At 44.7% G+C, this 26,222-nt stretch overlaps 1 protein-coding gene across 1 annotated transcript in view; it reads right to left on the bottom strand.

Annotated features, from left to right (window-relative positions):
• The window catches only part of TAGAP (T cell activation RhoGTPase activating protein), a 442,394-nt gene that overhangs the window by 186,799 nt on the left and 229,373 nt on the right, over positions 1–26,222 (bottom strand). Inside the window, exon 3 of the mRNA XM_069234593.1 lies at positions 7,634–7,804. Coding sequence (XP_069090694.1) covers positions 7,634–7,804 — 171 coding nt within the window. The remainder of the gene's footprint in view (positions 1–7,633; positions 7,805–26,222) is intronic.

The following is a 26,222-nucleotide window of genomic DNA, read 5'->3' on the forward strand; positions in this document are numbered from 1 at the left end:
TTTTCTTGGTCTCTAATTACATGAGACAATGGGTTTTTGACTACAGTACTTTGATTGCGCCTTTGTTAGCTTCTATCAAACAGGCCAAAGGCAGAAATGACAAGATAATATGGAACTCAGGAGCGAGGTAGACTTTTCAGAAATTAAGGAGAGAACTAACAAATGCTCGGGCCCTGGGAACTCCTCGTTCCACCAAGGAATTTTATTTATTTTGCCATTGCAATGGTCAGGTGATGATAGCCATCCTTACACAGAAATATCCTTTGTGACATACGCCCATTGATTATTACAGTGGACTGTTAGGCCCAGTAAAGATAGGACATTATCCTTGAGAGCAGGCCCGCGCTACTGAAGCTTTTGTAGTATGGAAGAGCACCCCCACTATTATGGGGCACCTTTGACACTTCATGCCTAACATGCAGCATTTACTATCATTCAGAAAGCAAAGATTACACTGACTACACAGAGTGTCAGTGTTAGAAATTGGGTTAACATAACAGTCCCAGCATGCCAATAAAAGGAACATTAGGAAAATACAGGCAAGGCATGGGAAGCAAACATCCCCGTTTTAGTGTCACCAAAAGTACCTGTTTCGAGTGATAAAAGGCACCTGGAGTGCCACGAAGTCGAAAAAGGCGACCCGTGCCAAATGGGGGCAGCTCTGGTGATTGGGGGGAGGGAGGCAGCACACACCCACTCTTTCTCTTATATCAGGGCCCTCCTGGGGCCTGTGCCCAAACTAGGGCGACCCCAGTCTCCACCGCCCGCCCCCCACCGGGCCACGACCGGCCCTCCCGGGGGAAGCAGAGGGCTAAGCGGCGCGAGGGACCTCCGATAAGGCTCCTTCCTCATCCGCAACCTCTAAAACAAGTAAGGGCCCGATGGGGCAAGGAGCCTCTGAAGAAGGCTCCCCCCCGCCTGTCCAGTCAAGCAACTTCCTGTAGCCCTGGTGGAGTGGAGGGCCTCCAATGAGGCCTCCTCCACACCCACCCAAGGGCTCCTGCACCTGACGTGGTATACGAGCCTCTGTCAGCCCTCCAGGGCCGCGGCAGTGATCAGGCTGGAGTTGGGGCCAGTGGGTGCACCGGGGGCACCGTTAGGAGCGTGCTCGCTCCAGGTTTCTTCCCTTCATGCCACGGGGGCACAAGAAGGAGCGCGCTTTCAACGTGCTCGATAACTGCAAAACGCCCGGGTCGCAGCAGTGATTCTCAGGAGGAAACATTTAAAGAGCACTTCCAAGGTGCTCATCAGCAACATAAAGCACTCTCCAGGTGCTGCTGCCGACCCAGGAAAAAACACGCTCTCCAGGCACCAGGAGCAATAAAAAGGGAGTGCTCCTCTCATGCTGCAGCAGGTGATGACAGGGGTCAGCCTTTTGTGTGAGGCCAGGGCACAGCCTTTACAGATACAAGTGTGCCCCGCCTCCCCTTCTCTCAGCCCAGGAAGACCATTCAAATCACAGATGCACCTCCGTGACATCTCTACCCTCCCTGTGTACAGGCTGTCTAAAAAGTGTGCACAAAGCCCAACTGTCAGTCTGCCCAGACATATATTGGAGTCAAGCTGCAAAACACCAGAGTCATAAGCACAGAGAAATGCTCACGTTCTAGAAGTGGCATTTCTGTAATGAAAATAAAATATCCGCCTACACCAGTAAGCAGCATTTCTTACTACCATAACAACCATACCAAACATGCCTACGCCACCCCTCATAAATCAGACAATACCCCTTAGACATAAGGCAGGGCATTTCCAATGCAATCCTACGAGAAGGCAGCACTCACAGCAGTGAGGCACCAAATAGACTGTTTGTCACTACCAGGACAGGCCACGCTACTAGGCACATTTCTTGACTTCTAAATACATAGCACCCTGTCCAAAGGGCTAGCTAGGGCCTACCTTAGGGATGCCTTACATGTAGTAAAAGGGGAGTTCTGGGCCTGGTAAGTAAATTTAGAAGCCTGGTCCCTATGGCAGAAAACTCTGCACGCAGGCCCTGCGCTAGCAGGCCTGAGATAAGTTTGAAAGGCTACTTCTGTGGGTGGAGCAAGCAGCACTGCAGGCCCACTAGTAGCATTTAATTTACAGGCCCTGGGTATAGTGATACAATTGTACAAGGGACTTACAGGTAAATTAAAGGTGCCAACTAGGTATAAGCCAATCAAACCAACTTCAGAAGGGAGAGAACCTGCACTTTAACATTGATCAGCAGTGATAAAGGCCCTCATAACAACCTTGGCGGGTGGCGGAGCTTGGACCGCAGCTGCACCCTTCGTGCAGACAGTGAAAAGCAGGGTGGGGCTGTGCCTGGGGGCCCCTGCACTGCCCATGCCAAGTGCATGGGCAGTGCAGGGGCCCCGCGACTCCCCTTCCCACCCGCCTTTCCATGGCAGTGCGACCGCGGCGCTACCGCCGCAGTCATAATATGGAGTTTTGTACCGCCAGCCTGTTGGCGGTACAATCGCCAAAACAACCCTGGCGGTCTATGACTGTCAGGGTTGTAATGAGGGCCAAAGTGTTCAGAGTCCTAGAGCCAACAGCAATCGGTCCGAAAAGTTAGGAGGAAGGAGGCAAAAAGTCAGGGGATGAACCCGCAAAAAGGGCCAGGTCCAACAGTCAGGATATGAGGTGATACTGTCACTACCATCTTTGAAGGTTGTGAAGTGTCACACGGTAAACCCTGTGACATTCTTCACCTATCCAGTATTAGATTCTGAGGATGATGTACACGATTGTGCAACTTACATTCCTAATGAGTCTGGTAGAGCAACAGAGGATCCTACCAGATAGCATTGTCTACTTTGTTGATGGTTCTTCTACCATTGACCAAGATACAAGAATTAAATACACAGGTGCAACAGTAGACAGAGCACAACAGCATTACTCTTATACATGACATATAGTGGATCAATAGACATTCCCAGCACATTATTCCTCACAAGCAGAAGAATTAATAGTATTAATGACAGCTTTAAGCAGGGAGAAGGATAAATTATTGCAATTTATTCAGATTCAGCTTATGTGACAACTACTGTACATTCCAGCACCATGAGATGGAGCAGGAGAGGATTATTTAAGTCAGGTGGAAGTCCTGTTATTCATAGAAAACTCCTAGAAGCTCTAAGAGAGGCACTTGCACTACCACAGTCGGTGGCAATTGTATGCAGCACCTACTAGTGGACAGGATTTTGTGTCTCGGGGTAAAGCACTAGAAGATTGGGCAGCTGAAGATGCAGCTAGACACACGCCCCTCTTAAGCCAGCAGCATCACAACATGTCCCTGTCTTAGCAGCTCAGGCTGCCTCACCGCCTGGGTCTGAATCTAGTTCTATTACAGAACATGATATGCCACATTTTACTGAAACAACTGCTCCTCAACATGAAAAACAGTTATGGGAGGCTAGAGGATGTACTCACTAAGGGAGTGACCTAATATATAGACAACTATCTACATGTAAACCAGTGAGATCACAGCCTTTACGTATGATAGCTCTGGATCAGTTGCATTTACCATACTTAAAGAGATCACTTGTCTATGCAAATACAACAAAATTGGGTTGGTCCTAATCTGCATAACATATTTACTATGCACCTTCATCACTGCATTGTCTGCCAGTAATTTTTGCCTAATCCCACACTGAAAGAAAGAAATTCCACCATTCTGAGACCACAAGGTCCCTTTAAGGATCTTCACATGGACTTTGTACATGATTGATAGGTGCAGCATCTATAGGTATCTTATAGTTGTGGTCTGCCCTTTTTCCTGATGGATTGAAGTGGGACCATGCGTTCATTGTGATGCTAAATCAGCAGCTACCTTTCTAATTTGTTAAGTAATTCCACAAAGAGGAATAAGGTCCGAAAAATGGCACTCATTTTGTCAATGCAATATTTATGTACACTTAAGGATAAAGCATAAGTTTTCCTCTCTGTACCACCCTCAAAGTAATGGTGTTGTGGATCGCCTAAATGGTCTTTGGACGAGCAATAAGCTAAGCAATACATTGCATAATAAATGGTTGTATTGCCTGCCTTTGGCACTCTTTTCCCTTAGGACTACACCTAGTTCAGATTATCACTTAACGCCCCATCACATAGTGATAGGGAAATTTATTAATACGCAAATCCCTGCAACCAGAAGTAGCAAGAAGGAGGAAAACCCTCAGATATCCTAAACAATGAAATGCATGTGTATTTTTCTGAATTAATGAAGGTTGCAAAGTTAATTTATAAACAGGAAAAGGAGAAGCGCACCAACGCTGAGGTCGACCTCCAACTTGTGCACATAGGAAACAAAGTTTTTGTGAGGAATTTCCCCCAGATATGGAAGGAGCCACACTCGTACATGGTGACCATAGTGACCCCTACTGTCCCGAAGGTGGATGGCAGAAACCTGTGGATTCACCGCACCCACATTCGTCTAAGTCTAGCATCTCATTAAGACTTATGAACAATTTAAATGGAAAAAGAGGGAGGGAGGAAAATTGCCAACATAAAAATACCCCCCCTCCACCTCTGGTCTTGGACAATTCCTATGTGAAAGAACAACACTATGTACTTTTGTTTTTTGTTTCTTTTTTTTCTCTTGTTTCTATCCTTTATTTTTCTACAAAAATGAGTTATGTACTTATATTTTATATGTTTGAAGGGAACTTTCTTATTATAATAATGTGACCCGTAAAGTCCCTACTCATTTGTTAAAAAACATGTATAATCGGCATATGTTAGCCATAAGGTTGGAGAATACTACTGAGTCTTGTTTTGCGTGCTCCCTAATTCCTCATGGCACTGGATCAGAGAGGGTATATTTAACAAGACAATCCCCCCCAAGTACAGCCTTATGTACATTACATCTTTACTTAAGCAGGATTAAGGCCCAAATGCAGTTAATACATGTTAAAGTAGCAAATATTTAAACCAACGCCACAAAATAAAATTCCTTAGCTGAAGTACTGTACATTCTTACAGACTAGACATTGAAGAAGAGATATCACGCATGAAGAAGTCAGGTCTTCCTATTACTGCAGATTGGATTCAAATGGTCCTAGGTTTTCTAGGAGAAGCACGCCTGCTCACTGAGTGTAACAGTTACTTAGTAAATCCCCCCCCTCCCAGATTGGGTCCGTAGACCAGAATTTAAAATCCCCAGATCAGTTTTTGCCCATGATCAATGGCACCCTGATATTGAATTTACTTGTAGGGTCAGTTCTTAATGGAAATTATTGATGTTAGTCAGGATGTAATAGGGAAGTATATCCATATCTGGGATCAAAACATTTCACATAACACTTGGATAGATAGCACATCGAATCCTCAGACTGTCATGAGACTAACTTCTGTTTCTTTATATTTCAGAGGAAATGGCACTATTGATGTGGGCCGAAGTATTGGTTGTAAGACTACAACAGATAATGCCGACATGCAGTTGGGCACCTCCAACCTCATGGACTAATAATGGCAGTGTGGAGAACTACTGTATGCCCAGTTGCCACCAAACAGGAGTGGACTCTATTCCATTGAGTCTTTGCATGCTCTGGTTTTGATAATTCCTGGAATCTATTAGACAATTTTACATGAACACCCAATGAGCCTTCCAACGACCTTGTTGCATCATACGAGTACTTGGAGTGACATTCCTCAGGAGTACGGTTTGTTCAGTGATGCACAGCTATTCTTCTGAAGTATTCTGCTATTTGTTCAGGCTAAAAGCAACAGTTTGATGGTTGCAGATAACTCAATGGGAACTTCTTAAAACTATCAACACTATCAAGGATGGGTTAAGGGCGAGCTGTATGCTATGAGAATAATGGTGATGCAGCACTGCTATGTACTTGATCTTATGACTGCCATGCAAGGGGGCATCCGTAAACTGATTGGGAGAGGTGTTGTATCTTCATACCTGCAAAGAATGCAGATAATGGAACTTTATCAGCAGCTATACACACACTGCACAATCTACATAAGAAAATGGTAGATGAAGGATTTGCCCCAGATAATTGGTTTAGTGGGTGTTTGACATTACTGCAATCCTGGATTTAGGGACTGTTGGGAGCTTTGATTTCTTCTATAGTAGCCTTATTATTAATATATGGTGTCCTTCAGTTGATTCTAGCATGTTGTAGAACAGTAGGTGCTAAGGTGGAAGGCATGTTTTCAGTTAGGACACCAATATGTGTGGTAGATTCTCAGGGTAATGTGTATCACTTAGTGCCAAATGAAGCCCAAGGCTTAGATTCAGTAATTGACATGTCAACTAGAGGTGGGAATGTTACAGGAAATGTATGTGTCTGTAAAAATATGGAGCAACAACATACTTGGCAGAAAGAGCTACAGTAAATGAAATAAAAGAACACTGCAAGCCCAAATCCAATGTTGTCCAAAATAAGGTGAAGAGTTCACTTGAGGACGAAATTGCAGTTAAAAGCTGACTTGTGTTTAACAAACATGTAGGAATATATGACCCAAAAGCACATAGGTTCGCTGGCACATATTTCAGGTTTCCAAACAAATTGCAAACCTGATTAGACAATGAATGCAGGAAATCTAATAATCTTGGATTACACAGGAGTCTTAAGTCTTGGGGTTACAATGATAAGGCACACATGGTATTAAACTTGTATTTGCTGTAGAAATGTATTCATTCTAGAGTGATGAATGGGTAGTTTGTCTAGCATTGTTAGAGCCACAAGTTTAGTTTATAGTTAAGGGGTTATGGGGCCACAGGTGTTCAAATGTTTTTCTGTTTTAATCTATGACTGGCCAGTTAATCATTATTTACTGTTTTGTAATAAAGTATTGTGTGAATTTGTCTATAAGAGGCTGTCTGTGCTACAACATTTTGAGATCGGCTGCCTGCCTGGGTGAGGAGGGTCGGTCTCCCTGTTGCAATAGTATAGAACTGTCTTTTTATTGTCAAAGGAGAGTGTTTTTTTCTAGTGTTTAAGTTTTTTATTTACCTGCAACACTCACCAAGCTGGGAACACTGCAAACTCAAAATGTTTTTCAGCCAGACAGAAGCACTGCACTTCAGGTGTACTGCCAAAGATTCTTCGAAGTAGACCCTCCCATGCTCCCAAACCTTAATCTGTCTCCCACATAGGAACTGAATCATATGGACAATATTGTAGCACAGATGTAAGGGCTCTATGCAAATAAGTAAACTGTTCTCCTCATCCCCCCGCCAGCCCTTGGTTGAGTACTGAAATACAGGCGTTATTATGGGCCCCTCAGATCTCTGGGACCTGGTGCCACTACATGTGCTGCACTAATGATAGCCAGACCTGTGCCTTTGGTCTGATAAAACTAGAGTGGGAATTTGGGGAGGTCAGGGTGGTCTCTAGTTGAAAAGTGGAGGAGAGGGGAAAAGTGGAGATTTGCACCAGATATTAGGTTTCCCTAAATTTCTGTGGTTCCTGCATAGGTTACAGGCATTTTCATTGAAAATTATTCACCTACACTGTTTGTTTGGTGACTCTCTTACCTCATTTAAGAGATTTATACACCGCAGGAACAATTTATTGGCTTTCTGTCTTTTCAGTTTCTGATGTGCTAGCTCATTCAAGACATAAGACACAGGTAAAAAGAAACAAATGTTAAGCTACAAATCACAGTGGTCTTTTGTATTCAAGCTTACTTGAGTTTTGCAACGATCAGCATGTCACTGAACAGGAAGAGGTGCCTCTCCTTGGCCTTCAGGTCTTGCGTCAGCTGCACACACTCGTGCAGGATGAGCTCTGAGCTCTCTGTGCTGAGCCCCAGCACAAAGGGACTCTGGTTGATGGATATCGGACACCCAAAGCTGTCCCTGGAACAAAGCAGCACAAGGGAAAAGAGTGTGGATTAATGCTCTCGTAACACTGCAACTGGGCTTTCCTTCATTGTGGGACTGACCCCCAAAACATGAGTGCAAAGATGAAACAATGATACAATCTGAGACAATTATTTCAGCTGACGTATCAATCATTAGATTGTTCATCTTCAAGCATGTTATGAAACATGAAGACTAGCAAATGGATGTATGTTTTAGGTATTCACATTTGATTTAGTGTGCCAGGAAAACATTAAACAAATAAAATGCAGATGACACAGAGACAAGAGGAAAATGTGACACTTGAGTGCTATTTACTGCAGGCTCCATCACCAGTGGCCTATAACATGTATTATTTCATATAGGGTTCCACTTGGTCCAGAGAACTTAAACATCCGCAGAAAGACTTTCCAACAGAAAAATAAATAGAACTGTCAGTCACTACAATGTATCAGTATATTTGCCAAAGAAATAAAACGTGTGTGCTGAAGTGATTTCATGTTTGAGGAACACATCATTGAAAACTTTAAAAAGTTTAATGAAATACAGAAGCAGAAAACATTTGGACAATTAATATATTTTACTGTCTATTCAGGCCACCAGATCCGCAGCAAATGGGCCAGCGATGTTTGTTGGCATGCTATAATGACAGCACCATGCTCTCTTCATGGGCCCAAGGACTTGTTAGCAGTTATAAAAACAAAATGACAGCTCCTGGTATCACAGTGAAATCCATGCTGCGGCAGCTAGTGAAACAATGAGGCACTTTATAAGAAAGCCCTTGGAAATGTGGTCTCTAAAATATCAACCATTGCTCAAACAGGCAGCTAAACGAAACATAAACCTTCATACATAAAGATTCTGAAATGTGCCTCAAAACCTTAGGCGCAATTCAGTTAAAACAGCTTCTAGTACAAGTGACCACAAAATCCACCAAGGGCCTTACACCAGACACGAATAATAAGCAGCTTGAAGTAATTATATGAGCTAAACACTCTTAGAAGCAATGCCCCGTTTGAGGTTAATAAAATACAACAAGCATTGGCAAAGCCAATAGGTCTTGCCTGTGAAACCTATTGGCTGTGGAGGGGTAGGGAGAGGCACACGAGAGAGAACACAAGGGTGGCGGGGAAGCACATGGGTGAAAGAGCAACAAAGTAAAGGGAGGAAGTACACGAGCAACAGAGCAACATGGAGCACAGGTGGAAGAGAGAGAAGCACATGGATGATAGAGAGCAACATTGAGAGTCGATGGTGGCTTTAAGAGAAGAACAAAAGGCTCACTGTTGGAAAATATGAACTTAATTGAGTGTCTAAGCAAAAGAAAACAGTTGTTCTAGAAAACTGAGCGCTAGAAAGACACAAGCAAAGAGGCTATGCTCGATGGGAAGAACAAACACCAAATTGTCAAAGTAAGCCATAGAATAAGAGGCAAACAAATGGCCAAACAATGCTGCAAACCTAATGTTATTGACAGTAGGTTTTGCAAACAAACAGCTTGGACTCGACCAAGGTTTTTAGGTCGCGTGGGTAGGCGCGATGTGAAAACATTTTGATTCCATCTACAATTGCTGTCCCAAGAATGTAGCAGTCCTAAACTACTATGAAGTGGCCACAAGGTAGGAATATAAAACACAATGTAAAACAAAACACATACATTACAAAATCATATTTCTTAGAAAACAACCCCTTCCTACAAATCACAAAAAGACACCCTGTAATGAAGGTGCATGGTAGTAGTTTTTTTAAAACAATATCACCCTTTCTCACCACAAATATATTTCATTTTTCTTACTAATTGCTTGGCTGATTACGTCTTGACAATGTATAATGTTACCTAAGAATGCATGAAAATGACAACTGTCCCTATCATGTGGTGCTTGCAAACCAAATAAAATACTGCATTTCTATACATGATTTACGATTTAATGAAATGTAAAACCGTTATTGGAAAGAAAGTCTATCGTAAATGCAGCAGAGTGAACTAGGGGCCTCATACATGGGCTCTATCACTGAACCACATTCACTCTGTATAATGAATTCATCACTGAAGTGGAGGGCGAAACATGTATACATCCTTGAGAAGGTGGGGAAACAAGAGAAGATGTTAGATGGAAAGAAGGAGTGAAGACAAGAACATAGAAATTATTAGGTAAAATCTGCATGACTCAAGTCTACACTGGTACAATTTCACCAAGAAATTAAAATTGGGAGATTGGAGCAGAAGTAACATTCCTGCAATCCCGTGCCCTGTGAGTGGCAACCTGTTCAAGTTCATCCACCCCCACGCACACTCCCCCTCACCCAGGCTGAAACAGGAGGTAGACAACAGGTGAGCGCTGTAAAAAAAAAAAAAAAAAAAAACAACTGGAAAAACACACCTTACACCGAAAGAGCAAACCCTTCAAACAAACGCGTTAAAAAACTTGAAACCGGGAGCCGGGAGAGAAAAGGCTAACGACAATGGAGGGCGAAAGGGTGAAAAGCAAAACACGTGAGAGATAACAGGTTCAGCGCTGTGGATAGGCAGAGAAACACCCATGGGCAGTGCTTTAAATGGGCCGGTACTCACAGGTACTGAGTACCGGCACTTCTTATTTTTTACACTCTGAGTACCGTTACTTCTCTGCTGCCAAGGAGAGTACCGGTACTCATGAACGGTAGGCTCATTAGCTGCTAGTGCTGGTGAGCACTAGGCTGTCAGAGTTGAACCTGCCTCTGACAGCTAAGGTGCTTCTGTAGCCCTAAACTGACCCCCGCTGAGCTATTCAGCAGGCATTAAGGGGGTTATTCTAACTTTGGAGGAGTGTTAATCCGTCCCAAAAGTGACGGTAAAGTGACGGATATACCACCAGCCGTATTACGAGTTCCATAGGATATAATGGACTCGTAATACGGCTGGTGGTAAATCCGTCACTTTTGGGACGGATTAACACCTCCTCCAAAGTTAGAATAACCCCCTAAGTGCCTAATGTCCGGGTATTCACCATCACGCTGTGTCCATTCAGGCCCTGTGCTGTCAATCACATTTACACTATCGTATGCATTTGTGCAAACACAGGAATAGAGGAAAGCCCAGCTGAAAGTGACAACTAAGAAAGCCATGGGAGGAAAGAAGTTTACAATGGCATTAATCCCACCTGAGTCTTTTGAACGAGGGTCTGCTTATGTATGTGTGTTTGCCTGCTTGTGTGTGCGTGTTTTTGTGTGAGAGAAAAGCGAATGAAAGAGGGAGAGAATCAGAAGACTTTAAGGAGGACTGTGTGAAATGCTTTGTGTGTGCGTGTCTGCTTGTTTCTTTCTGTGTGTGCACGTTCAAGAATATATAGTATTGTGCAAAACAACAGCAAATAATAGTATGGTATTAAGAATCTGCAAATATTACAAAACAAAAGAATGTTAAAATATCATTGTGTTTAGCTTTCGTTTTGTGTAACGAGTTAACTTGTTTTGTTTATTTAAATACATTTCTCATGGGCCTTTGGGATGTGCTGCAACTGGTATATAAGTCATAGAGTAACCTCATGTCTTTCTCTAAGCTCCGCCCCTAGCCCCACCCACCACACTACTAGTTCATGCTAATGAGTACCGGCACTTATTTTTTCACATTTAAAGCACTGCCCATGGGAGACATATTAAAGATAAGTGCAATCTCAGAGTGCTTTATACAAAAGAAAAAAGTTCCAGAAAAAGGTGGTGTGAACAAAATAGAAGGAGCCAATCACAGAGAAGATAAAAGAGGCTATGCTCCACGGGGGGGATAGAGACAAGATGGATGGGCTAAAACAAATAAAGCCAATGAAGAGAAAGCAAGGGACAAAATATAAAGGCAATGGTACTCAATAAGAGGAAAAGATTACTAGGGAAAGGAGGTTCACCCGTTCAGACACACCCTAGTTCCTCCCCACATATAGGCCCTCATTCTGACCCTGGCGGTCGGCGGAGAGACGGCGGTCGGACCGCGAACAGACCGGCGGTATTAAAAATGGCATTCTGACCGCGGCGGTCCCCGCCGCGACCGACCGCTACTTCTCCACTCCGACCGCCACGGCGGTCATGACCGCGGGGCTGGAGTTTGCGCACTCCGGCCCGGCGGTCGTCCCAAGACCGCCAAGGGTATTATGACCCTGCCTACCGCCGCGGTTTCTTGCGGGCGGGAACCGCCGTGCGAACCATGGCGGTAAGCACTATCGGGGCCAGGGAATTCCTTCCCTGGCACTGATAGGGGTCTCCCCCACCCCCCACTACCCACCCGAGTCCTCCCCCCACACCCTCCACCCCCCTGCAACCCCCCAGAGGTGGTACGAACCCCCTCCCCACCCCCACCCCGACATGCACATACATGTACCCCGACATGCACACACCCCCAACATGCACATATACACACCCCCTACACACACATACACAACGGGGACACATACCCGCACACATACATGCCGACATGCGCACCTGCCGAACAGCACACATTACCCATAGACACAGCAGCACCCCCCGCCCGCATACACGCACTCACACACCCCCTCTACACACTCACACGCACACCCCATGCACGCCCACATCACACAACACCCCCCCACCCCCTCCCCTCACGGACAATCAACTTACCTTGTGCGTTGGTCCTCCGGGAGGCGACGGGAGCCATAGGGACGTGACCGCCAACAGAAGACCGCCAACAGAAGACCGCCACACAGAAATGTGGGTCGTAATTCTGTGGGCGGTGTTCTGCTGGCGTGGCGGTGGAGGTTGACCAGTCTCCACTTTCCCGCCGACCGCCAGTGTGGCTGCTGGCGGTTTTCCGGCGGAACGCTCCCAGCGGTCAGAATGCGCACAGCGGCACACCGCCGCGGTCGGCGGTCTTCACCGCGGCGGTAACTCAGCGGTCTTGCGAAAAGACCGCCAAGGTCAGAATGAGGGCCATAGTGTCTACTTTTGAGGATCTGGGCACCAACACTGATAAGGATATGATACTAACTGAGGCACAGATACACTCTAATCCCTTAGACTCAAAGGGTATAATTGGCGAGAGCCCATCTAGCCCCGTGGTTATGGCAGAGACTCCCCCCCCAACCAGCAAGAGCAGTTAGGGCTCGTAGAAAGTCGTTGGGCAAAAGAGGAGTGGGGAAGGTCAGCAATTCTCGAAAGCCCCTCGAAGCAAAATCCCATACTATTAAAACAAAAGGATTAGACGGGGGATCTGATAAGCCAGTGGGTTGCTGTCATAACAGGCAGTATATAGAAAATATACTGGCAACAGTAGAGGATAAGTTAGTGACAAAAATGGCTGAAATTTTTAGCACATTATTGCTGAAAATTGAAGTACTTACCCAAGAGGTTCATAGTCTGAGGGTACAAGTAACATCGACACCAGCAGATGTACTAACGGTACCTCTAGATTTACCATCTGGAAATTGTGTTGAGCAGGCAATACTCGCGGGCAGCAGTTTAAGACACAAAGCCCCATGTAACGAAACAAGTTTGGAGGCGGAGCCCACTATACTTAGGGAACCCGAAGTGATTCGAGGGTCCTTAGAGGGTAGGTCTCAACCAACTCGAGTCAATAAGGAAGCAAGAGAGCACAACAATAATTATAATGTTAGGATTGATCTCCCACCGGAGGCCGCTCCATTTGTATGTATATTGTCAGGAGTCCCAGAACTTAGTCCAGGTAAAAAAGAAGGTTACAATGACTTAAAAAACAAAGTAGCCTTCTGGCTTACTAAGAATAGACCCCTCCCCCCTACCATTGATGGTAAAATCTTAAATGTGAGAAGGGTGGGTTGGCTTGGCCACATGATTAAAGATATCCCAGGTGATCTGGTAATAGTTAATTTCAGGAGTATTAATGTGGTCCCATTTTTGAGAGGCTGGTGTCCGCAACTTGCAGATGGACCAATAGTCACGTGGGAACTACTAGATTTTTATCCTACGGTGTATCCCAAGGTGAAGGTGCTTTCCCAGATTAACAAAAATGTCATTAACCCTCCCAGTGGATGGTTCGCACCAGAAAGCATTGAACCCTTGATTACTGTCGGGAGATATGGGCCGTTATCCTGCCTAGATGAGAATGATTGACTCATCGGGAGAGAAGAAATAGTTAATTTAACTTTATTGAAATCCCCCCACATAGAAGATATAAGTTGGAAGGCTATTGTCACAGATCAAAGTAATAATCCTGACACTACCCCTGTTGGTACATTGTCTGCATTACCCAATTTTAGTACGGACTCACCCTCTGCTTTAGCTGAGCCTGTTGATATGTTATCAAGGTATATATCCTGGAATATAGCCGGTCTGGAGTCCAGCCAGTGTATTCCTGATTGGAGGGACTTCATAGATCAGGGCGATATAATTGCATTCCAGGAAACATGGGCTATCATACCGATATTTCGGGTGGGGTATCTGAATTTTAGCAAGCCAGCTATTAGAGGCCAGAAAGGGCGTCCTGTTGGAGGTCTTACAATTTGGGTCCGCCAAAGTGCGGGTGTAAGAGTTGAAGAAGTGACAATTGATAGTCCAGACATAATTGCTTTAAAGATAAAGTCCAACCAAGGTACAAACATCCTGTTGGTTAATATTTATGTCAGGGGTCTCCAGGGAGGAAGGGTTTCTCCGACCCTCCTCCTGTTGGATGACATTTTATCAGGAACAACGACCGATGGCCACAAGATTGTGATGGGGGATTTTAATACTTGTTTTGAGCCTTTGGGTATTGAGGATGGCCCGCTTACCGAGGATGAGGATCTATCCTGGGGTATTCCCCAACTCGAGACCCCTCCGATTGCTAAGTGGTCGAGCTCCGCCACCTATGTCAAGGGGCTATGCCTGGACATGGGTTTAAGAGCTGTTAATGGAAGGGTCAAGTCAGATAGGAAGGGCAGGCATACGTTCAACAACGGCAGACACAGTAGTCGTATCGACTATATTTTGGTCGATGTGAGGCAGTGGTTTGCAGTTGTTGATATGCTAGTTACGGAACGCCCAGAGAGCGACCATGACCCGCTGGTTTTGACCTTAAGGGATTCCAGCTTTCAGAGGTCTGAGGGCAGTGGTCCTTATATAACAGAAAAAGAGGTCATTGTGAGCAATGATACGCGCAGGGTACGCTGGCCTAAAATAGCTGTGGCCTCTGGGGCCCGCAGGGCGATAAGAACCTTAGTGTCTAGTTCTGTGGAGCTTTTAAACAATTGTGGCTCACAGGACGAGATTAACAGCAAACTTATACGTACCCATTCTGACTTGTTTCAGGAACTTAAAAAGTTGTTCATCAAATTTAGCCCTAAACAACCTAGGACCAAGAAATACTCATCCACTACCTGGTTTGATAAAGAGTGTAGCAAGATAAAAAGAGTTCTCTTTGAGGCTATTAAAAACAAAAATCATAGCCAGATTAGATCTTGTAGAAAACTCTATAATGAGGCAAAACGCAAAGCAAAACATAAGTGGGATGAGGAACGCTGGCTTATGCTGTCAGAAGCCTGTGGTAAACGCAATATGCAACAGTTTTGGTACCTCATAAAATGGGGTATCTCGCAGGACGCGCACTATAGTCCAGCAACTGTCTCTAATCATCAGTGGGTAAAAATTTTTGAGGATCAGTTTAAGTGTCATACAGTAGAAGTGACTATACCCTACTGTCTTGAGCCCGTCGAGCCGTTAATATTCTTAGTTACTGAAGTTATCAATTGCCTGCAAAACATCCCCAAAGGGAGGGCCCCTGGCCCAGATGGTATTCCAGCTGACATTTTTTTGGAAGACCAGGTCCTGTGGGTACCTTATATACTCCACCTGGTGAATGCAGTTGCAGCAGGCGCTAAAATTCCTGACTCATGGTATGGGGCAGAAATCCTTCCTATATACAAGAAAGGCGATCGCTCAGTACCCTCAAATTACCGGCCTATCAGCCTTATTGATGCGATCCAAAAAATCATAGCGCGCCTCATTTTAGGGAGGATACAGGAATGGATAACAGACTCAGATATTTTGACTCCGTTGCAGGCGGGTTTTAGACCTCATGTAAGCACCCTTGATCAAGCCTTTCGTTTTGCCCTTTTATATTGGAAAACAGTTTTTTTGGGTAAGGGCAAGTTGTATGCAGCTTTTGTGGATTTAAGATCTGCATTCGACTTGGTCCCTAGGACTAAGTTATGGGATTGCATACTGGAACAGGGAATGCCCAGGGCTCTAGTGCGACTCTTAATGAATCTTCATGCATACACTTATGCCCAAGTCCGCTGGGGTAAGCCTGGCGAGGTTACGGACAGGTTTCATGTTTTGAAAGGTGTTAGACAAGGATGTGTCCTGGCTCCCACTTTGTTTTCCCTGTTTATTAATGGGGTTACCAAATATTTTGCAACACATCCCACGGATGCTCCCCAGATAGCGGGAATGAAAGTACCATTGCTCATGTTCGCGGATGATACCTTGTTATTATCAAAGACAAGGCAAGGGCTCCAGCAGGCCCTACTCAGATTTGAGTTATTTTGTGACGAGCATGAGCTAGAAGTAAATGTTTCTAAAACAAAATTCATGGTACTAAGAGGTCAAACACAAACTGTGGCAAGGGTTAAAATGGGTGGTGCTATTCTTGAGCAAACTAACGAATTTACATATCTGGGTGTGCATTTTAGTGATAATTTTAGTTGGAAACCCCAGATTGATATCAAAGCACTTAAACATGTTCAATTAGGCGGTGCCCTTCTTAAGGAATATAAAAGATCATTTACCCGCCCGATGTCCCCACTTATGGAAATCTATGGGTCAAAAATTCTTCCCTCAGTCTTGTATGGGGCAGAGCTTTGGGGTTATAGCAATCTGGACCGACTGATGCTGGCCCAAAATAGATTTACAAGAGGGGCGGTTGGTCTTCCGAGGTCATCCCCACGCATCCCGCTCCTTTATGATCTTGGGCTCCAACCGGTGGAAGATCAAGCCAGATTTCGGCCCTTGGCCTTCTGGCGGAGGTTGTGGTCTACCCCAGAGCTGTTATTATATGCGAAAGCATGCCTCGAGGTAAGGGACACCCTAGGATCCGATAAGATTGGTTGGTTTAAGGGTGTTAGAACCACCCTTTGTGCCATGGGTTTAGGTGCCCTTTGGCACAACCCAGACTCAGCTACTTTTCCTTCAAAAAAAGAGCTGAAACAACTATATTGGGAATGGGTGGTAGGCATAAGACACTCATCCCTTATAGGTAGTTCCCTTACAACAACATTTGTACACGTGAAAGATGTCTCTGCAATTGAAAAGTACTGGGATGTTATTACGAAACCTATGGACCGCAAATTATATCACCAAGTTAGAGTGGGCTCAATACCATTAAGGTGTTTAACCTCAACCTGGGACACTGGAGGCCCAGATAATTGCCCATTGTGTACTGAAATGCGGGAAAATGTGAGCCATTTGTTTTTTGTCTGTCCATTATATGCTGCCCCAAGGAAGAAGTGGTTGGTACCCCTATGCAAAAGTCTGGGCACACAATCGGCCGAGACTGCTTGTAGGATCCTTAAAACTGATCTTTCACCTACTATAGCAATAGGGGTGGCCAAATTCCTGGGGTGGGCATGGATAATTCGTTCTGAACTACTAAAACAGCTACATGTTTTAGATAAGTAAATTATCTTGAACTTTAGAACTGAGTTTTTAAAGTAATGTACTTCTTTTTTTAATATGTTAAAATATTTAACAAATGAAGCATTAGATAGATTTAATACGTTCTTAGTAGCTTTTATGAAATATTGTATTTATTGTTTTAATCGTTAGTACTGATAATTTTGTAAGTGTTATGACGTGTAGCATGTCTTTTATGATGAAATATCGAATAAAGACTTCATTGACTTGACTTACTAGGTACGTAATTGTTTATTGTTGTTTTTAGATATTTTGCAAGCAGCCTTTGTCACATCTGCACAGCAGGTGAAGCATGGCCTCACTTGGTGTAGTGTGCACACATGATGACAACTTCGGTTGTTCCCGGAGGGAGGTAAAAGGAACCCAGGGTAGGTGCTTTGAAGTATCCACACAACTAAAATATTATCATGCTGATTGTGGGAAAGTACCATCTTGCCTGGCATGTTGCCCCTATATTTCACTGTATATATGTTGTTTTAGTCTATGTGTCACTGGGACCCTGCCAGGCAGGGCCCCAGTGCTCTTAAGTATGTGCCCAGTATGTGTTCCCTGTGTGATGCCTAACTGTCTCACTGAGGCTCTGCTAACCAGAACCTCAGTGGTTATGCTCTCTCTGCTTTCCAAATTTGTCACTAACAGGCTAGTGACTAAATTTACCAATTCACATTGGCATACTGGTACACCCATATAATTCCCTAGTATATGGTACTGAGGTACCCAGGGTATTGGGGTTCCAGGAGATCCCTATGGGCTGCAGCATTTCTTTTGCCACCCATAGGGAACTCTGACAATTCTTACACAGGCCTGCCATTGCAGCCTGCGTGAAATAACGTCCACGTTATTTCACAGCCATTTACCACTGCACTTAAGTAACTTATAAGTCACCTATATGTCTAACCTTCACCTGGTGAAGGTTGGGTGCAAAGTTACTTAGTGTGTGGGCACCCTGGCACTAGCCAAGGTGCCCCCACATCGTCCAGGGCAAATTCCCCGGACTTTGTGAGTGCGAGGACACCATTACACACGTGCACTGTACATAGGTCACTACCTATGTACAGCGTCACAATTGTAACTCCGAACATGGCCATGCAACATGTCTAAGATCATGGAATTGTCACCCCCAATGCCATTCTGGCATTGGGGGGACAATTCCATGATCCCCCGGGTCTCTAGCACAGAACCCGGGTACTGCCAAACTGCCTTTCCGGGGTGTCCACTGCAGCTGCTGCTGCTGCCAACCCCTCAGACAGGTTTCTGCCCTCCTGTGGTCCAGGCAGCCCTGGCCCAGGAAGGCAGAACAAAGGACTTCCTCTGAGAGAGGGTGTAACACCCTCTCCCTTTGGAAATAGGTGTGAGGGCTGGGGAGGAGTAGCCTCCCCCAGCCTCAGGAAATGTTTTGATGGGCACAGATGGTGCCCATCTCTGCATAAGCCAGTCTACACCGGTTCAGGGATCCACCAGCCCTGCTCTGGTGCGAAACTGGACAAAGGAAAGGGGAGTGACCACTCCCCTGGGACCACTCCCCTGACCTGCACCTCCAAGGGGAGGTGCCCAGAGCTCCTCCAGTGTGTCCCAGACCTCTGCCATCTTGGAAACAGAGGTGTTTGTGGCACACTGGACTGCTCTGAGTGGCCAGTGCCAGCAGGTGACGTCAGAGGCTCCTTCTGATAGGCTCTTACCTCTCTTGGTAGCCAATCCTCCTTCCTTGGTAGTCAAACCTCCTTTTCTGGCTATTTAGGGTCTCTGCTTTGGGGAATTCTTTAGATAACGAATGCAAGAGCTCACCAGAGTTCCTCTGCATCTCCCTCTTCACCTTCTGCCAAAGGATCGACTGCTGACTGCTCAGGACGCCTGCAAAACCGCAACAAAGTAGCAAGACGACTACTAGCAACCTTGTATCGCTTCATCCTGCCGGCTTTCTCGACTGTTTCCAGGTGGTGCATGCTCTGGGGGTAGCCTGCCTCCTCTCTGCACCAGGAGCTCTGAAGAAATCTCCCGTGGGTCGACGGAATCGTCCCCCTGCAACCACAGGCACCAAAAGACTGCATCACTGGTCCTCTGGGTCCCCGCTCAGCATGGTCGACGAGCATGGTCCCTGGAACTCAGCAACTGTGCCTAAGTGACTCCCACAGTCTAGTGACTCTTCAGTCCAAGTTTGGTGGAGGTAAGTCCTTGCCTCCCCACACTAGACTGCATTGCTGGGTATCGCGTGATTTGCAGCTGCTCCGGCTCCTGTGCACTCTTCCAGGATTTCCTTTGTGCACAGCCAAGCCTGGGTCCCCGACACTCCTTCCTGCAGTGCACAACCTTCTGAGTTGTCCTCCGGCGTCGTGGGACTCCCTTTTGTGACTTCCTGTGGACTCTGGTTCACTTTTCTTCTAAGTGCCAGTTCAGGTACTTTTGCAGGCGCTGCCTGTTTCTGTGAGGGCTCCCTGACTTGGTGGGCGCCCCCTCTGTCTCCTCCTCCAAGTGGCGACATCCTGGTCCCTCCTGGGCCACAGCAGCACCCAAAAACCTCTACCGAGACCCTTGCAGCTAGCAAGGCTTGTTTGCGGTCTTTCTGTGTGGGAACACCTCTGCAAGCTTCATCGCAACGTGGGACATCTGTCCTCCAAAGGAGAAGTTCCTAGTCCTCTTCTTTTTTGCAGAACTCCAAGCTTCTTCCAACAGGTGGCAGCTTCCTTGCACCCTCAGCTGGCATTTCCTGGGCTCCTGCCCACTCTCAACACTGTCGCGACTATTGGACTTGGTCCCCTTGTCTTATAGGTACTCAGGTCCGGAAATCCACTGTTGTTGCATTGCTGGTGTTTGTTCTTCCTGCAGAATCCCCCTATCACGACTTCTGTGCTTTCTGGGGGTAGTAGGTGCACTTTACACCTACCTTTCAGGGTCTTGGGGTGGGCTATTTTTCTAATCCTCACTGTTTTCTGACAGTCCCAGCGACCCTCTACAAGCTCACATAGGTTTGGGGTCCATTTGTGGTTCGCATTCCACTTTTGGAGTATGTGGTTTGTGTTGCCCCTATACCTATGTGCTCCTATTGCAATCTACTGTAATTTTACACTGCTTGCATTACTTTTCTAGCTATTACCTGCATAATTTTGGTTTGTGTACATATATCTTGTGTATATATCTTATCCTCATACTGAGGGAACTCACCGAGATACTTTTGGCATATTGTCATAAAAATAAAGTACCTTTATTTTTAGTACTTCTGTGTATTGTGTTTTCTTATGATATTGTGCATATGACACCAGTGGTATAGTAGGAGCTTTACATGTCTCCTAGTTCAACCTAAGCTACTTTGCCATAGCTACCTTCTATCAGCCTAAGCTGCTAGAAACACCTCTTCTACACTAATAAGGGATAACTGGACCTGGCACAAGGTGTAAGTACCTCTGGTACCCACTACAAGCCAGGCCAGCCTCCTACACTGATAGACTTGCATGGATGGATCAAAGCACTGGCAGAGTTACTGAGAAAACTGCCCCAGAATGGACAGAGAGCACTTCGGGAGAGACACACAATCCCCATCACTAGTGATAATGACAACACCCAGAAGACGGAATGATTGCAGGAGCATGACATCTCAGAACAAGGCATAAGACCATCTAATCAGAATAGGGTTGTTTGTGTAAGAGAAACTGTAAGTTCGCCACCAAGGAGTTTAAACCATTGTCTGAGGATGTGGCACTATATTCAACAAAGCTATGTGGCGAGTGAACAGCCAGGGTCGCTACCACATAAAATGGAACATCAACCAATTAAAGGCTATAAAAGATACCCATGTTATGTGCATCTTAGCGCATTTTCACCAATTGGACTGAGGAAAGGACAAAGACAGACAGGGTGACAACAGAGTCCATAGCACTGACAAACCACTGTCCCAAGTGAGTGTCACTCAAAAATGTCTTACTATCAGATAGACTCTTGGTTGAGGCACTTGGTTGAGGCATTACCCATTGTAATTTGAAGAATTTGTTGAAAAATGTCTAGCAGCTGTGAAGAGTGATAATTTTATGGCAGGATTATCTTCACAAGGAACTGTAATTTATGAAAGTGCCCTTACTGCTGATGCAGTTGATAAAAACGTTAAGTGTGTTTTCAAGTGGGTCCGGCTGCTACAAATTTCTTGATTAGGACACGCAGGAGAGCCTCGGCAATAGATGCTCTTTCAATTCCTTGGCCCCTGGGGCTCCTTTCCGGTTTTCCACTACTCTAGTTGTTTCCCAGCATCCTGCAGAAGGTCTGTGATGGTCATGTTTAGGTCTCTCTGGTAGCTACAGGGTGGTCCGGGAGGTATTGTTCTTCAGATGATGGTCCTTTCAAACTGACAGTTCCCATTCATCTATTTCCACTGAGACTTCCTCTTCTATCCTCCGATACTCTCAGAAGTCTGAACCTGGGGTATGGCTCTTGAGAGGTTAAATTGGATTGGCCAGCAATGCTCTTTAGGAAGTGGCTGAAAGTATTCAGCTGTCTAGACTAACGACTACCTTTACACAAGGTTTCAAAATTGCACCAATGGCGACTGTAGGATTTAGAGACAAAGAATTGTGCCCGGTTCCCTCTGATCAGAGTTCTAGATTTTCTGAAGGTTGTTTTCCTGCTCAGCCTAGCAGTCTCCACTATTAAGGGTCAACGGGTAGTGATTCAAGCTTTTAGAGGAGCTAATGTCTCTTTTAATTCCTCTGTAGGGTCTTGCTTGCTGAGGAGATTCTGCCTCCGTAGGTCAGTTATTTGCTGTCCTATTTCTACGTGGGATTTTCCAATGGACTTCCATTCAATACTCTAGAATCTTTAGATGTTAAGTTTCTCTCTGAAAAGGTGGTGTTCATGGTGGCCACTTGCTCAGATAGGAAAATTGGAGAAATTCCTTAGTTTTGCCTCCTTCATTTTTGTCCCTTTTCCCCAGAAAAAGTAGTTCTTCAACTAGGTCCACTTTTACTTCTCAAAGATTTTTCCAGGTTGTATTGTTTTGAGGACAAAATATTATTGGTTTTCCATCCTAATCACTCTTTCAAAGAAAACACAAATTTACATATTGTAGATATGAATAGGGCTCTGTTTATCTAGATAAGACAGCTTCTTTAAGTGAAGCTGACTCTCTGTTTATTACTTTTGGTCTCTCAGGTAGAGGTCTTCGCTGTTCACATCTACCCTTTCCATGTCGATAAAAGTTGCAATTGCCAAATCTTACGAACTTTCAGGTTTGGATCTTCCTCATTGTGTTCACAGAAGGTCTACCAGAGAAATGACTACATCCTTGGAAGCTTTTAAGGAGGCTGTCCTAAAGGAAGTTTGTTATGCTGCTACTCTTTTATGTTACCTTATTGTTTGCAATTGGAGGGTGGTGTTTTCTTCAGATTTCAGGTCTTCTGCAGTGCATGGACTAAACATTTATAAATTCAGAGAACCATAGTAAAATTGCTTCTGAATGTTTTGTTTAGTGTTCCTTTTTGTATTGTCAAGGAATCACATATTCAATAATTTCCAGCTTGGATATTATCTCAAAGTGTAAGGACTGTGCGAGGAAGACAAACAAATGGGTAGTGGCAGCCATATTAAGAACATTTCTTTAGTCATGTTAGGTATACAATATCTGTGAAACTGGAAGATTACTAAAGGTGTAAGGACTGTGACAAGGAAGGACTCCAAGGTTTACTACTGCAATGTCTTCTGACTGTTTAGAACTCAGTAATCTGAAGCTTTACCATGAAATAGTAAAATGGAAATTACCTATATTGTTTTTGTGATGGCAAAAGGAGGAAGGCCAAACTCTATTTTTATTCAATTGAAGGATTGAGGGCCAAATCATACAAATGCATCTAAAAATCTGTAGAGACTGTTGTTATCTCTGGAAATCTTGGAAATTAAAGACTATTTTGTTGGGGTCTGTTAATTAACTTAAGGTAGCGATGTTGCATAGGTGAAAGAGAATATAATGGATTTTCAATGAACCCTAAACTTCTGATAGTTTTTATGATAGAGCTTTTATGACTTCTGAAATTATACGCTGTATGGAATTTAATATAATGGTAATACTTAATGCCGCACTGTAATTAAATCTATTTCCAATGACTTTAACAAGATACTGGGAGTAAATCTTTTAAAATGAAATGAATGATCCACTTCAGATTTGATTGCAAGATGGTCACACAACACGTCTATTTTCTGCAACCAGAAAATATTTTAAAACCTTGGCCACAGTACAATGACCAGGGCCACTGGAATTATGTGATTCCACGGTTGAGGCTCTTCTTGCATAATTATGGATTTGACACATTTGCCACATAATCCATCATCTGATGCATAATCTGCAGATTTTAACAAAAAATGTGTTCCTAGCTCAAACAGATCAAAGGTTACTAAAAACTCGGCAAAGTGGGTTCACTTGGAGTGGAAGGTCATTTGCAAAGGTTAACTGGCCATCTTTTGGTTGCCTTTTTCTGTATTTGGTTAATAAACTGCTACTAGTGAGGTGAAACCTTTGTCCAGACAGGAGTACTATGTGTAAAGATTACAAACTATTGAAGAAATAGTATCAGAAAAATGTTCGGCAATATGCAGCGTAATTTGCCTTTCCTTGCTGCATAATTTAGTCAACTCTCCTGCATAACTTGGTGCTCCCCTGCCGCATAATGCCAGTGGCTTTGACAATGACTAACAACATGCCTGTTCTAGGCTGGCAGAAGACTAGTTTCATTTTGTTCATGTCAGTTAGATAATTTCTCAAACTGGCAATCCCTCATTTTACTTTGTTTTGGTTATAAGGGCAATGTCTTTAATTCAAGTTTAATTCTTCTCCTTTGTCTCTTTCTCTAGATCGTCCTTATAATACGTCACGTTGAATTGCATTAACCTTTGCGATTTGAAAGAAGCTGCAAACACGCCCACACTCACACCTACCCTCCTTACATCACGGCAGCTGGAAGACTGTCTATCTGACGTTGGCAGTCTCAGAGGTTAACACCTCTGCCCCCGGCCTGCAAGTGTGATTGCCCTTTAGCCCGTGGTTTACGCATCGAGTGTGGGGAAAATACCAAAATAAAGGCCAGAGTCCCTCAAGCGTAACAAGCAGAATGCAAATAAACCTGACATCCGAATATATGTCACCGTTGGTGCTAGGTATTTTAAAGCTACAAAGTGAAAGCCACTGAAGAGATTGAATTGGATGTTGGTGCGCAGTAGATGGACACATTAAGTACATTTCCACCCCTGCTGCGAAATTGTGCAACACCCGACTAGTACATAAATGACTTTTTTAAATGTATTTACTGCATCTTGTAAACCAGTGGTTCCCAACCGTTTGAATTCTGCGAACCCCCACTTTATCATTACTGAATCACGGGGACCCCCACTGAATCATTATTGGAATCAGGGGACTCCCACACTGAGTCAATGCTGAAAGCTGTTAACCTAATCTGTTTATACTGTTTAATTTTCAGAGCAGTCGCGGACCCCCACAGGAGGCTTCGCAGACCCCCAGGATCCCCACTGTTGTAAACAATACAAACAGTACTGTGCAGTTCAGAAGGCGGGTACATATGGCCATAACACTTTGCAGTGGTCTCCAAATTTTCTAATGCCGGCCCCTCCAGTTGCAAAAACAAAAATCATTGGGCCCCCCCTTCAGGATTTTTTACAATTGTCTTATAAAGATGGCAATATTTAAATATGTCTAGACCTATTTAAAGATTGCAGTTCAGTACCGTTACCTTTTAAAAAAATGCAATAACATGCTTCTGCTTATGTTAGCTGTGTAATGTTGCTTTTGCCAAGAGTATGGCGCCCCCCCTAGGATCACTTGGGGCCCACCCAAGGGGGGGCCGACCCCCAGTTTGAAGACCTCAAAGTTTAGGGTGAGCAACACCATAACATTTTCCAGCAATAACAAACGGCACGTTTTGACAATATAAAGTATCAGAGCCAGAAGCAAGGTCAGGTGCCAGGGACAAAAGATACTCTCGGAGGGCTTGCCAAATGTCCTCGGGCCTGGAGGACGGGGGTTGAAGGGTGGCATAGAGTTCACCAGTTGTGCCGCAGAACGTCATGTCCTTTAACCAAGCATCAGTGGTGGGGGCTGTGTCATTGCCCCAATGCACAATATAGCTAGTAATAGCGCAAAGGCTGCATAACGTCTCAGTCAGAGGCTGCAGCGGCTTAACATACCCCAGTAACGCCGTCAAGGGATCAGGGTCGATTGTTTGCTCAAACGTAGTCAAAATGAAGGTGAAATAGTCATGTATAATAGGACAGTTCCACGTTAAGTTTGCGAAGTCGGCATAATCTGCAGCACATCTGGGGCATTGATGTGATATAGTAGGATCAAGTACCAGCAAGCCTTTAGGTGTGGTGTAGGCACGGTGTTGATATTATAGTGGAGCAACTTGTGTCTGTGAATAAGAGAAATCAGTTTAGTTGGCATGCAGCAGTATTGGCATTTCTTATGTGACATACAGTATCCTAAATCGTGTTCCCATGCCAACCTAGCTCTCACTGGGCCCACCCAAAGTAAAGTTAGTATGTGAAAGTCAGGAAATTAGCTGGGTGTTGTCAACAGTAGTAATAACTAAAATCAGCAGGGGAAATCAGCTGGTTCCTCAGGGTATGTGTGTATGGCATCACACAGAGTAGTATGAAAGCGGTGGAACACAAATTGATCCATAGTGGTGTGTCCCCAAGGGGGAGTGAGCATAAGTAGCCCAATGGCTCTTCCGTTAGTGAAGTGATCCCCATTCGTATGCAGTTGGTGAGCCTCCAGTGTGCAATGCACAAAGCCTTCCTG

Source organism: Pleurodeles waltl, chromosome 5, assembly GCF_031143425.1.
Source record: "Pleurodeles waltl isolate 20211129_DDA chromosome 5, aPleWal1.hap1.20221129, whole genome shotgun sequence".
NCBI classification, from domain to species: Eukaryota; Metazoa; Chordata; class Amphibia; order Caudata; family Salamandridae; genus Pleurodeles; species Pleurodeles waltl.